Source organism: Myotis daubentonii, chromosome 12 (assembly GCF_963259705.1).
Source record: "Myotis daubentonii chromosome 12, mMyoDau2.1, whole genome shotgun sequence".
NCBI lineage: Eukaryota > Metazoa > Chordata > Mammalia > Chiroptera > Vespertilionidae > Myotis > Myotis daubentonii.
The window spans coordinates 42,152,061-42,165,208 of NC_081851.1; the positions used below are offsets into that span (position 1 = coordinate 42,152,061).

Sequence of the window (13,148 nt, forward strand, 5' to 3'; positions counted from 1 at the left end):
CTGATGACATCACCAGGGCCGCCCGGCCTCAGCCAATCCGCTAGGGGGAGTCCGAGCGAAGTCCTAGCCAGCGAGTCAGCGGGGCGGGGCGCCGGGAGGAGCGGAGGGCGGCGGTGAGGGAGTGGGGAATGGGGCGGGAGACAGCCCCGCAAGTTCGCATGCGCCCGGAGCGCGGGGCTTGGCGGGAAGTTGAGTCCCGGCCTCCCAGCCGCACCGTCAACCCCCAGCGCCCGCAGAAGTGCTAGCAACACTCTCTCCCGGCATGCCACGCGGTGCGGCCGCCTCTGGGCTATGTAAAGGCCCCTCCGTCTCAGGCTTCCCTATTTCCTGGTTCGCCGGCGGCCATTTTGGGTGGAAGCGATAGCTGAGTGGCGGCGGCTGCTGAGTGTGTTCTAAGGGGACGGAGTGGGGGAAGACGTTTGCTCTCCCGGAACAGCCTATCTCATTCCTCTCCGACTACCCGGGGCGGCGCGGAGAGTCAGGTCGGCGGCTGCAGCAGCAAGGGCGGCGGTGGCGGCGGCGGCAGCTGCAGTGACATGTCCAGCATGAATCCCGAATAGTGAGTGCAGGAGAGCACCGGTCGGCTGGGTCGGTGGGCCAGCTCTGGCAGGCTGAAAGGGGGCGAGGAGGGCAGGGAACGGGGTGGGGGCCTCCTTCGGGCTGAGAGGAGGGTGATGGGGCCGGAGGAGAGGCTGGCGGCTGGGAGTCGGGCCCCATTGTCTGACGGAGGAGGGGCGGCCTCGGGGAGGGGTCGGGCTGGAGGGGCCAGCCGCCGGGCCTGGACCGGGTCCGGGTCCGGGTCCGGGTGGAGGCCCGAGTGTCGGACGCCGGAGTGTCGGACTGACGCGGAGGGACCGTGGGCTGAGCGGGGTGGGGCGTGGGGGAGTCGGCGGCGGGCGGTGGGAAGGGTAACTTCGGGGGCTGTGACTTCGGAAGGGGGATTGTTCTTCGGGGGAGAGGCCGGGAGGGACAGCGCTTGCGGGGGGCCCTGCCGGACCCCGCGCCCGCTCGGCGGAGCTGTCAGATCGCCTGGGCGGAGGCCAGTTTACTTGTAAATCTTGAGTTTGTTGGCTCTCTCCACCTTCTCGGCCAGGTTGCCGGTAATGTGGATGTTTTTCAGGGCTAAGTGGGATTTGAGGGGAATGAGTCGATGGTGAGAAGCGTTTTAAAATTTTTAGTTGTCTTTTTTTGTTATTTCCCGGAGTTCTTTAAGAACTCGCCATTGCCTTCCTAAAAAGCCTAGGCATTTGTGATTTTTTTTTTCTAGAGGACACTTAAAGTCATTTTGCATTGTGTAGGTCAAGAAAGAGAAAGACTAATCGTAGGAGCATGTATCGGATATGACCAGATTAAAGGAAGACCTTGCTGTGAAGTTGAAAAAAGAAACGAATGGGCCGGTCCTATGATGGATCTGCAGGTTTTGGATTACCTCCTTGGACGTTTGCAGATAGGGAATGAGGTTCCATGACGTGTCATGAAAAGTTAATGCATTTCTTTTTCTTGCTTAGTCAAGAAGTCACCACGGCAGATGGGACACACCTGGCACGTTTCCTAGGCACTGCTGCTCACTTTCCGTGGGAAGACTGTGTTTGGGCTCTCTTAATGGCCCTTAAAAAACCCTCCTACAGTTTGTATCTATAAATTAATGAATAATTGGAGGAGATTTAATTGGCATTCCTCTTCAGTGTCAGAAGGCTTTTGGGGGACAGGGTAAACTTACTTTTTTTTTTTTTTTCTTTTCTCCCTAAAGCAAAAGTTAGTATTTGCTCTAGAAGTTGAGTTTATTTGCTGCTTTGGTCAATTAGACGTTTTCCCTTCAAGGTCCACCCATCAGTTTAGCTGACTGTCATGTGTGTGTCACATGGTTCTTGCAAAATGCATTCTGACTTCAAGTTTTGTAATATTGTGGTTTGATGCTGAAATGTCCCCTTTTTGTACTAAACAGAAGCCATAGTATTTTGTTAAAATACTATAAGCTTTTTAGAAGTTGAGGATAGTGTTCTCATGGTGCCGTATTTGCTATGTTGGCAGTTTTTAAATATCTTTATAAAGGGCTCCAAGGACAAAGTTTGTTTTGCATAGTTGGGCAGAGTTGAACTTGAGGTTAGTTTTCCTGGCAACAATAAAGTACATGGATTTGCCACTTTCTGGAGGTTTGTAAACCTCTTGTGTTCCGGAGGTTTCTTATATTTGCTACATATATTTACTATTGTAAATAGATTTTTGAAGATTAATTTAATAGAACCATGACAAATTATTTAGCCTGTGATTTTGTTTCTCCTTAAAAATAGGGTAATAGGAGTAGTTGTGAGGTTCAAGTGTACTAGTATATAAAAGAGTTTGGAAAAACAAGAGCACACTAAGTGGTGTACATCACTATCATGTAAGACATTCTAGTAGTGCTAGGATTTAGGCATGTAATCCTTTCTCCCAAGGAGCTAATAATGGAATATAGAGAATAGGTTGTATGTATGTCAAATACCTGTACATATAGCAAGTTCCAGATGTGCACCATGGATTGGAACAGCAAATTTTCAAAGGAGGTTAGAGGGTTGTGGTTGGCTAGTTGGGTTCAGGAAGGCTTTGTAGGAAAGAGACCTGTTCAGGAATTATTAGCAATTGTTTTGGAGAAGCAGAGGATTTTTCAAGGGGTAAGAAGGAAGGAGAATAAGCAGCAAGGATAGTAATTCTTAAAGACGGTGCCAAATTATCCTTCCTTTTCATTCTCTGGATTAATGACCTCAACAGAACCAAACCCAGAAACCATGTTTATATTTTTCTGGCATCAAGTATGCTAGTACCTGGCCTACTGTATTTATATTCTATATTGTGTCTAGTAAAATAATGTAAGAGTTTTGGGAAAACCTTTGGAAAAGCATCAGTGAAAATTACTTGAGGTGAGAGGAAGTGATGGATATTTTATTATGGAACATCACAAAGGCAACTAGCAAGCAGATTATTCGCACTCTGACTTAAGCAGTTTCCTTTGTCTTAAATGAAATTTGTTATAAAAGTAAATAGAAAAAAATGGCAAATAGAGAAAAAAAGGAAAGAATTCTTTTATCACCGCCACACAGGTCCATTTACTTTAACACTTTGTTCTAAAATTTTAAAGTCTTATTTTTTTTTCCTTAAATTAAGATTTGTATTGGTTGACATAAGATTACTTGTTGATAAAGTTTTATTACTGAGTGCTTTTATTTTATAATTTTCAAGTTGTAAGCTTTTGGTTTTAGAGTAAGAATAAGAAACATATCAATCACTGATTAAATTTTAAGCTGTGCCTTTGACTCCTTTCCATGTTATTTTTCTGGTTTGGGAGAATTGACAACCCCTAAAGTTATCTTTGTGGTAGAAATTAAGGGTAATAACTGACTCACTTGAATTTCAAGTACAAACAAAAACAAAAAGCAACTGGAAGTGGAATCTGAACAGTGGAAAAGTAGATGGAAAGTGTCAGCTTTTTTTTTTTTTTTTTTTTGAGATCTGAAGAAAGATTTTGATTTCCTGAGCTAGGTAGTGAAGCAGGCAGTGATTATTTCAGCACACTGGTTAACAAATACTTAACATTTTTCTCGTGCCATAAACATTTTTCCTAATCCATTAGCTTCTAGTGGGCTTTTTAGTGTCAAGAAAATCATTTTGGCTGCTTCATCTATAACAGGGGTCCTCAAACTTTTTAAACAGGGGGCCAGTTCACTGTTCCTCAGACCGTTGGAGGGCCGGACTATAGTTAAAAAAAAAACTATGAACAAATTCCTATGCACACTGCACACATCTTATTTTGAAGTAAAAAAACAAAACGGGAACAAATACAATATTTGCATTTGCATGTGGCCCGCGGGCCGTAGTTTGAGAACTCCTGATCTATAAGGAATGTGTTAAGAATAAAGTACATGTACCTATCGTGAATACGCCAGTTAATTACAGAAAAATGTTTATAGTAATTACCTTGTTTTTAGTTTTTATTTGCTTTTTAAAATCATGACTCCAGATATTGAGACCATGGCTCAAGATTTAATCATTCTTTCGAACTTTTCTCATCTGTCATGGAAGACTCAAGAAACATATGACTTTTTTTTTTTTTTTTTTTGGCAGCACTATGCTTTGAATAAGTCTTTTTTTAAATACATGTTTTTGATTGATTTTATAGAGAGGAGAGGAGAGAGATGGAAACATTGATGAGAGAGAAACATCAATTGGCTGCCTCCTGCAGGCCCCCTACTGAGTAATGAGCTGAAACCCCCCCCCCCCCCCCATATGGCCTGACCTTCGACCTCTTGGTTCATGGGTCGAAGCTCAACCATTGAACCACACCAGCTGGGCTGAATAAATCTATCTTTTAAGTTAAGGATTTGAAAGTAAAAGCAGGTTAATTAGGTCTCTTATCTATCTAACAGTACGTATTTTTCTCTAATGAGTATATATCATTACTGGCTTTCATATAATTTTTAGTTAGAATTTTTTTATTAGAAAAGCTGAAAATCTAAAAGTAAGTTGTTTTTGTCAGTTGTCTTGACTTTTGGTAGTGTTGGTAGAAGTTTGAAAAATTCAGAAAAGTTTAGAGAAGAAAAGTAACCAGTATTTTCAGTATCAATATGATTTCTTAATGTCTGTAGATAATCAACATATGTAATTCTTTGGGTAATGTAAGTTTCCAGTAGCTATATAGAATCTCCACAAAATACATCTTAAGAGTTTTGTGTCAGTGAATGATCTTGTAGGATCATTTATTTATTTATTTATTTTAATATATTTTTTATTGATTTCAGAGAGGAAGGGAGGGGGGGAGAGAGAAAGAAGCATCAATGATGAGAGAAAAACATTGATCGGCTGCCTACTGCATGCCCCCTAATGGGGATCGAGCCTGCAACCCAGGCATGTGTCCTTGACTGGAATTGAACCCGGGACCTTTTAGTCCGCAGGCTGAGGCTCTATCCACTGTGCCAAACCAGCTAGGGCATTGTAGGATCATTTAAAGATAACTGAAACTTTACAACAAAAAATTTTCTATTCCTTTTCATCATAATTAAGTTAAAATAAGAGATGTTGACAGTTTCTTACATATTCTAGCAAATAATTTAAAAATATCTTAAAGATGGATGAACTTGAGGATCAAGTGTTCTCTTGCCAACTCTTTAGTTGGCTTTTAAAGAGAATTTTGCTTTCTGAGTAATTTTTAAATTGTTTTTTATTCTGAAAGCAATCTTAGTAATTTACTTGTGACCTAAAATCTTGTTATATTCACATCCTACTAGCAATCCTTTGGCTGTGTTGTGTGTGTTTTCTCTCCTTGGCAACTTTTGACTGTACTTATATGATGATTTTACTAATTGCAGTTAAGTTTTGTTTTTGATTGTTAAGAATAGCTTCCTTTTGCTAATGTGATCTACTCTTTTTTTTCTAATATGAAAATGGATTAAATAAGGTGCTTTTTAAGGTTTTGATATTTTTAAAGATCTGTTAAAAAAATAAGGTGAAGAGAAATAAAAAAAACGGGTGTAGGATGACAGTGCATGAAATATTTTAGATGTGTAGTTTATCAGTTTTACTACTCTCTGGACTACATTTTGGAGTTTTGAGATTTAGGCAAAATGCCCACACTTAAAAAAAAAAAAATCTTACAGGGAGAGGGTGAGGTCAAGACTGTTCCATTGTTTTCCTGTAGAGGGTGGGGCCTAGATTGCTGTTTTTTGGTGTCTGAAATAGAATTTAGGGAAGAAAGTCTAGGGCTTGGCTTTTCTGTGGAACCACCCTGTGAGTGTTTCGGATTATAAAAGAGTAATGGTGGAATATTTGGGGGGGAAAAGTAGTCCTAACGCCTTAAGAAGCCTGAGAACAAGTGTTTGTTGACTGACTGAATTAAACATGTGAAGAAGTAAGGTACAAAGTAGTAGGAAATGGACGTTTTTCTAGGTACTTTTATGACAGGTTGGCGCAGTTGGTCAGAACACCCTGCTTTATTAAATTCAAGGTTGTGATAGGTTCCAATTAAGTTTACTATATTCTGTGTTTGTAGGTTCTTAATTGTGACAGGTAAAGTGTGAGTGCCTTTGCTCAGAAGAGGAGCTAGTCTTTGGAGGTATTTTTAAATAATAATAGCTACTGTTTGTTTAATCAGCGCTTACTCTTTGTGCTAGCTGCTTGGCTAGGGTCTGTACCTCAGATTGTGAGCTTTACAAATAAATTCAGTAATGGGTTTAACTTGTCTGAATGTATTTCTTTTGAATAACAATATAATTTAAGTAGAATTATCCTTTGTCCTTTTCTGCCTATAGGTGTTTTCTAGTAACTTTATTTAGTACGGTAGTTATTAACCAATTTATGGTCATGTACTCTTAGGAGTATTTGATGACCCCTGTGGGCCTGCTGCCTATGTGCATACATACTCATAATATTTTGCATAAAGTTGCAATCTGTTCACACTGACTGAGCCTATTCATGAACCTCAAGTTACGAATGCCTGATTTAGGAGAATGGAAACAGAAAAGAGAATGTTTGCTACCATTCTTTTGAAATGTGGAAACCTGAGTGACAAAAGTTTAACTTTAAATCTGGTATTCTGAAGTAATTAGTTTTAAAATGTGAGACTTGTTTGGGCATGGCTTTATTTTGATGACTTAGTCTATGCTTTTCTTCTCTTCCTTTTAAAAAAATTTTAAATTTTATTTTAAAAATATATGTTTTATTGATCTCAGATAGGAAAGGAGGAGGGAGGGAAGGAGGGAAGGAGAGAGGAGAGAGAAGACAGAAATGAAGAGAGAGAATCACTGATCGGCTGCCTCCTGCATACCCCACACTGGGGATCCAGCTGCAACCTGGGCATGTGCCATGACTGGGAATTGAACCTTGACCTCGATTCTTTTTCTTTTTTTATTTTATTTATATTTTACTGATTTTTTACAGAGAGGAAGGGAGAGGGATAGAGAGCTAGAAACATTGATGAGAGAGAAACATCGATCAGCTGCCTCCTGCATACCCCCCACTGGGGATGTGCCTGCAACCAAGGTACATGCCCTTGACCGGAATCGAACCCGGGACCCCCGAGTCCGCAGGCGGACGCTCCATCCACTGAGCCAAACCTGTCAGGGCTCCCTTTTTTTTTAAATGCTTACCTTTCTGTTCCTCATTAAGTTACTAATAAATGAAGTGTTTCTAAGAGTCTTGAAACAAAGGCACACTGAGTTCATAGAACATTAGCTTTCACATTAAGAACAATAGGTCATCTCTAGTGTCTTTACTACTTTAAAGTTCATATGGTTGTAGTTAAGATAAATGCCTAGCCATGTGTAGTATAGTCTTACGTGGATAAGGTGAACTTATAAAAATAGTTAAATAGCTAGATTTATAAAAGGACATTTGAAGCAACTTTGTGAAATATACATCGTGTATATTGGTGGCTAGCACCTGTCCTCATGAATAACATTTGTGTTCATTGCTTACTAAAGCTAATGAAGTCTGAACTCCAAAATTTACCATGATCTTTTGAGTTGAGCTAAATTATTTACTAACACAGATATTCTAAGTTAACTTTTTTAAAAGTATGCTTTTACTGATTTTATAGAGAAAGGAAGGAAAAGAGAGAGAAATGTCAATGTGAGAGAGAAACATCTATTAGCATGTCTCCGACTGGGGATTGAGCCCACAACCCGGAGATGTACTCTGGCCACAATCGAACCATGACCTCTTGGTTCATAGGTCAAAGCTAAACCACTGAGCCATGCTGACTGGGCCATACTTTTCTTTATATTTGGTCAAGTTCAGTGTGCTAGTTCATAGATGCTTTGATTCATTCTGATAGGTTTTACATATAGGACTTAACATACTGACATTTTATCATCTCCATACTGACATTTTATCATCTCAGTATATAAAATATGTTATTGATGGAATGCGGTATGATAAAAGAATATACTATTTGGAGTTGTAAACCCTGGGATTAAGTTCAGACTGTCACTTACCTCATACAAGTCATTTATGCCTTTGAGGCTGTTCCTTTGTCTATAAAATGTGATTAGTTCTACCTCAGTTCTGATTCTTAAGAGTAAACTGTACAGTACTGTACAGACATTATTTGACATGCTCATTCTAGTAAGGGATGGATGTTAGAATATGTGTAAAAGCAGGTGGTTTCATGATCTTGTCTGCTTTAACTATTTTTTCAATACAGACTTGTAAAATCTTCCAGTGAAAGTATATGTATACATACATATGTATACACACACAGAGCTAATTTCACCTTGAAAAAAGGCTTGATAAAGAAAACAGCCATCAGTTAGAGTATGCTAGGAGTTGAGAGGTTTTCTGTTTTTGTTTTTTAATTATGAAATATGAACTCTGCTCCTAGGTGTTTGCCAATTAGTTAAGAAGATGACTCATGTTCAAACAGGCATAATCAAAGTAACAGTATTAACACAAATTAAATCTTGTGGTACTTTTAAAGAATTAGGATGACAGGATAGACAGTGCAAAAGATTTGGAGGGGCTTAATGATTTCTGTTTTTTAACAAAGTTTTAGTTATGTTTGATTTAGTTGGAAAGGAATAGAGCACTGAGGAGGACTGTCCAGAACCCTTGATGCTAACTAGTTCTGGCAGGAGGTCAACAACTAACAATTTGAGTTCCTACCAGCAGCCAGAAAATTATGTATGTACATTATTTCCCTTAATTCCATGAAGAAATAGTGCCCTAGTTTTACGGATGAGGAAAAAGAGGAAGAATTAAATGGCTTGGAAAGGGAATTCTGAGTAAACAGAATTGAAATTTTAACTCAAGGACCTGTGAATTCACAGTCCAGATATGCTGTTTCCAGTTTTACAATGTGTGCTTAACTTCTGAGAATTTAAAATTTAAGCCAGTTAATTAGGAAACTAACATTTTTGTGGTCAATTACTTTTTTTTTAATTTTTATTTTTTATTCAATTACTTTTAAAATTCATGATCAGAGAGGTCTTTTTAAAATGTTAAGAAGGGTTTGTGAGTTACATATTATGAATGGATCTTTGTTTTTGTCCTTCATATCTTGTTTTGGGTTGATATTTAAAACTTCTTTAGGCTTGAAGTTAATTATTGTATCTATTCTCAGTTTTTCTGTCCTCATGACTATCCTTAATATGTTTATTTGGGGCCTTAGAAATCATGGATGTCTTTCTGTGAGTAAAGCAAGTAAAGCAGAGAATTGCCTTTCTTTTGCTGAAGAGGACACACTTGCTGCAGTCCATGCTACTATAGAGTTCCTAGGTTTTGAGAGTCGTGACCAGTATGATCATAGTACCTATAACTATTAGTTGGTAAGTTGTGATACTTGTCATCCATCTTCTGGACAGAAGATGAATAGCTTCAAAGTTTTTGTCCATAGCTTTTAAAGCTTTCATCAAGTTTCCTTGTGGTTTGAATGGAGGAAGGAAAATTAATAGTAATTGCCACAACAATAGTTGTGCTATGCACTGTGCTAGAGGTTTTCGAGGCATTATTTCTAATCCCAACAAGAAGCCCAATTGGGTGGTAGAGGGTTCTAATAGAATCTTTTTACAGATGAGGAAATTGGTGAGTACCTTACCTCAATCATAGCTAGTATGCAATGGTACTTGAATTCAAATGCAGTCTATTCAGCTGTAAAACCATGCAAGTTTTTTTTTTCTTTCATCTTTAATTTCTTTATTGGTTAAGGTATTACAAATGTGTCCTCACCATGCAGGTTTTGAACTGTAAAGAGGTAGAGGACATTTACACCTCTTCCTTGGTATGTTTCTCAGCAAATATTTGGTATGTAGGTTGTAAGACCATCTATGTAGTCGTTTGTCTTTTTGCATGACTTGCCACTTCTTTCAGTACTATCAAAATTTCCCTCATTTTCCATTTTGAATTTTTGTAACACTGTTCTAAACAGCTAAAATGGAACCTGGAGAATTAATCGGTTGTCTCCAAATATCAAAGAAAAACATGCAGTTGTAGGGGTTGATTATGGGAATAGTTTTAAAAAACATTGTTTGGCTCTTGCCTTAAATTTGGCAATTGATTATTTATTTTGATTAACAGGCTGCTTTTGTCCATAGCTGAAGGTTTATTTACTTTTATTTAGCCATAAAACTAATATGTGTTCTATAAAATTCAGACAATATAGAAACATATGAAGTAGCTAAAAGTTCTTGCCTCTCTTCTCTATCCTGATGGTCAATTTTGAATTGTGTTCTATTCAGCATAAAGTAAGTGAAAAAGGAAAGTTGATGTTAGACACAATTATTGCAATTTTTATTAGTCATTCCATACCCCAAAGGCTAATAAAATAGTGTGTAGTTTAATAGTGAATTAAACTTTATTTGGCCACTATAAATTAATATCATTCATAGTCATGATTTTGTTTTAAATTTGATGTGAATCTAGTTTTAGGCTGTTTACAAGTATGACATTAATAAAAGGTAAAATAACATGGTGCCTATCACGCAGGTAAATTAGTTCTACATGAAAGAGAACAAATTTTAGTTTCCATTGAACTTTTAAAAATAGCAGGCCCTTTTAAAGGTATACTTTAAAAAATATTTTTTATTGATTTCAGAGAGGAAGAGAGAGGGAGAGAGATAGAAACATCAATGATGAGAGAGAATTATGAATTGGCTGCCTCCTGCACATCCCATACTGTGGATTGCGCTTGCAACCTGGGCATGTGCCCTTGACTAGAATCAAACCTGGGACCCTTCAGTCCGCAGGCTGATGCTCTATCCACTGAGCCAAACTGCCTAGGGCCTTAATGGTATACTTATAACTGATACTGGAAAATTTGTATTTTGGGGCTAGTGTTTGATTAGATGACTAGACATTATTTTTAGTCATCTTCTGTTTTACTTTTGTCTTTTTTGCTTTGTTTCGTTATGATAAACTAGGGGCCCAATGCACGAAATTCATGCAAGGGGCTTGGCCCTCGCAGCCCTGGCTGCCTCGACTGGCCCTCTTAGCCCTGGCTTCGTCCAGAAGATTGTCCATATGGTCATTCTGCTGTTTGGTCTAATTAGCATATTAGCTCTTTATTATATAGGACTAGAGGCCTGGTGCACAAAAATTTGTGCACTCGGGGGGGAGGGGGAGTCCCTCAGCCCTGCCTGTGCCCTCTCACAGTCTGGGACCCCTCGGGAGATAACGCCCTGCTGGCTTAGGCCTGCTCCTGTTGGCAGAGGGCAGGCCCAATCCCTAGGTGCAGCCCCTGGTCAGGCTCAGAGCAGGGCCGATTGGGGAGTTGGGGCGCCGCCCCCTCTCATGCACAGAGCAGGGCGGATTGGGAGGTTGCGATGCCACCCTCAGTGACGGTCAGGGTAGGGCCGATTGGGGGGTTGGGGCACCGCCCCCTGCACACTCAAGGCAGGGTCGATGGGGAGGTTGCGGTGCCACCCCCTGTGACGCACAGAGCAGGGCCAATCGGGGTTGGGGCGCTGCCCCCTGTCACTCACAGAGCAGGGCCCATTGGAGGGTTGGGGCTCCGTATCCTGTCATGCACAGAGCAGGGTTGATCAGGGAGTTGGGGAGCTCCCCTATGTCACGCACAGAGCAGGGCCGATCAGGGGGTTGGGGAGCTCCCCCCTGTCACGCACAGAGCAGGGCCCATCAGGGGTTTGAGGAGCACCCCGCTGTCACTCACAGAGTAGGGCCGATCGGGGAGTTGGGGCACCGCCCCCGGTCACACACAGAGCAGGGCGGATCAGGGGGTTGGGGCACCGCACCCTGTCACACTCAGGGCAGGGCCGATGGGGAGATTATAGCTCTACCCCATCACACACAGAGCAGGGCCCGTGGGGGGCGGTTGGGGTGCTGCCCTCTATCACCCATAGAGCAGGGCCGATCAGGCGGTTGGGGCGCCACCACTGTCACACTCAGGGCAGGGCCGATGGGAAGGTTACGGCTCTACCCCGTCACACACAGTGCAGGGCCCGTGGGGGGGTGGGGTTGGGATGCCGCACCCTGTCACACACAGAGCAGGGCGGATCAGGGATTTGGGGTGCCGCACCCTGTCATACACAGAGCCGCAGGGCGATCAGGGGGTTGGGGAGCTCCCCCCTATCAGGCACAGAACAGCACTGATCAGGGGGTTGGGGCGCCTTCCCCTGTCACGAACAGAGCAGGGCAGATAGGGAGGTTGTGGCCCCGCCCCCTGTCACACACAGAGCCGCAGGGTGATCAGGGGGTTTGGGCGCTGCCCCCTGTCACGCTGATCCCGGTGCCGGGAGGCCTCTCAGCTCTGCTGATCCCAGTGCTGGGAGGCATATTACCCTTTTACTATATAGGATACAGGCCTGGTTAACGGGTGGGGGCCGGCTGGTTTGCCCTGAAGGGTGTCCTGGATCAGGGTGGGGGTCCCCACTGGGGTGCTTGGCCAGTCTGGGTGAGGGGCTGAGGGCTGTTTTCAGGCTGGCGGGTGACTGAAGCTCCTAACTGCTCCTTTTTTTCTTTTCTTTTTTTTTTTATTCTGGGCCAGCTTTAGCTCTGAGGCTTGGCTCCAGCTCTTAGGCCTCCTCTGCTGAAAGCAGGTATCTGGTTTTTTTTGGTTCTATAATCGAAACACTATTTCAACTCCAGCTCTGAGATCCCGGCTGGCTGAAAGCAGGTTTCTGGAGTTTGTTTAGATTCTATATTTGTAACAATGTTTTTTAAACTGTAAGCTCAGAGGCCGGCAGCGGCAGGTGGGGAACGTTGGAGTCCTCCGTCACTGAAGCAAGCAAGCCTCATGTTCAGTTTAAGCTGCCTGGCTGCCGGCCGCCATCTTGGCTGGCAGTTAATTTGCATATCGCCCTGATTAGCCAATGGGAACGGTAGCAGATGTACGACTAATTACCATGTTTCTCTTTTATTAGATAGGATTTCTTGTAAGGGAGAGGGAGAGATAGAAACATCAATGATGAGAGTCATTGATCGGCTGCCTTGTACACGCACTTCCCCTCCCCATTGGGGATTGAGTCGCACCCTGGGAATTGAACCCTGACTGGGAATTGAACCGTGACCTCCTGGTTCATAGGTTGGTACTCAACCATTGAGCCACACTGGCTGGACTATCTTTTCTTTCTTGTTATATCTTTTCAAAAGGTGGAATGTTAAAAGTTGTGTTAGTGTCCATCAACTTTCTCTTGTGAAATATTCACTGATCTGTGAACTATGTCTAATAA

General features: G+C 42.0%; 1 protein-coding gene across 1 annotated transcript in view; it reads left to right on the forward strand.

Moving 5' to 3' along the window:
- The first annotated feature begins 310 nt into the window (after positions 1 to 310).
- The window catches only part of RAB1A (RAB1A, member RAS oncogene family), a 41,060-nt gene continuing 28,222 nt past the window's right edge, over positions 311 to 13,148 (forward strand). Inside the window, exon 1 of the mRNA XM_059659646.1 lies at positions 311 to 559. Within this exon, the coding sequence (XP_059515629.1) occupies positions 537 to 559 (23 nt within the window). The 5' untranslated portion in view covers positions 311 to 536. The remainder of the gene's footprint in view (positions 560 to 13,148) is intronic.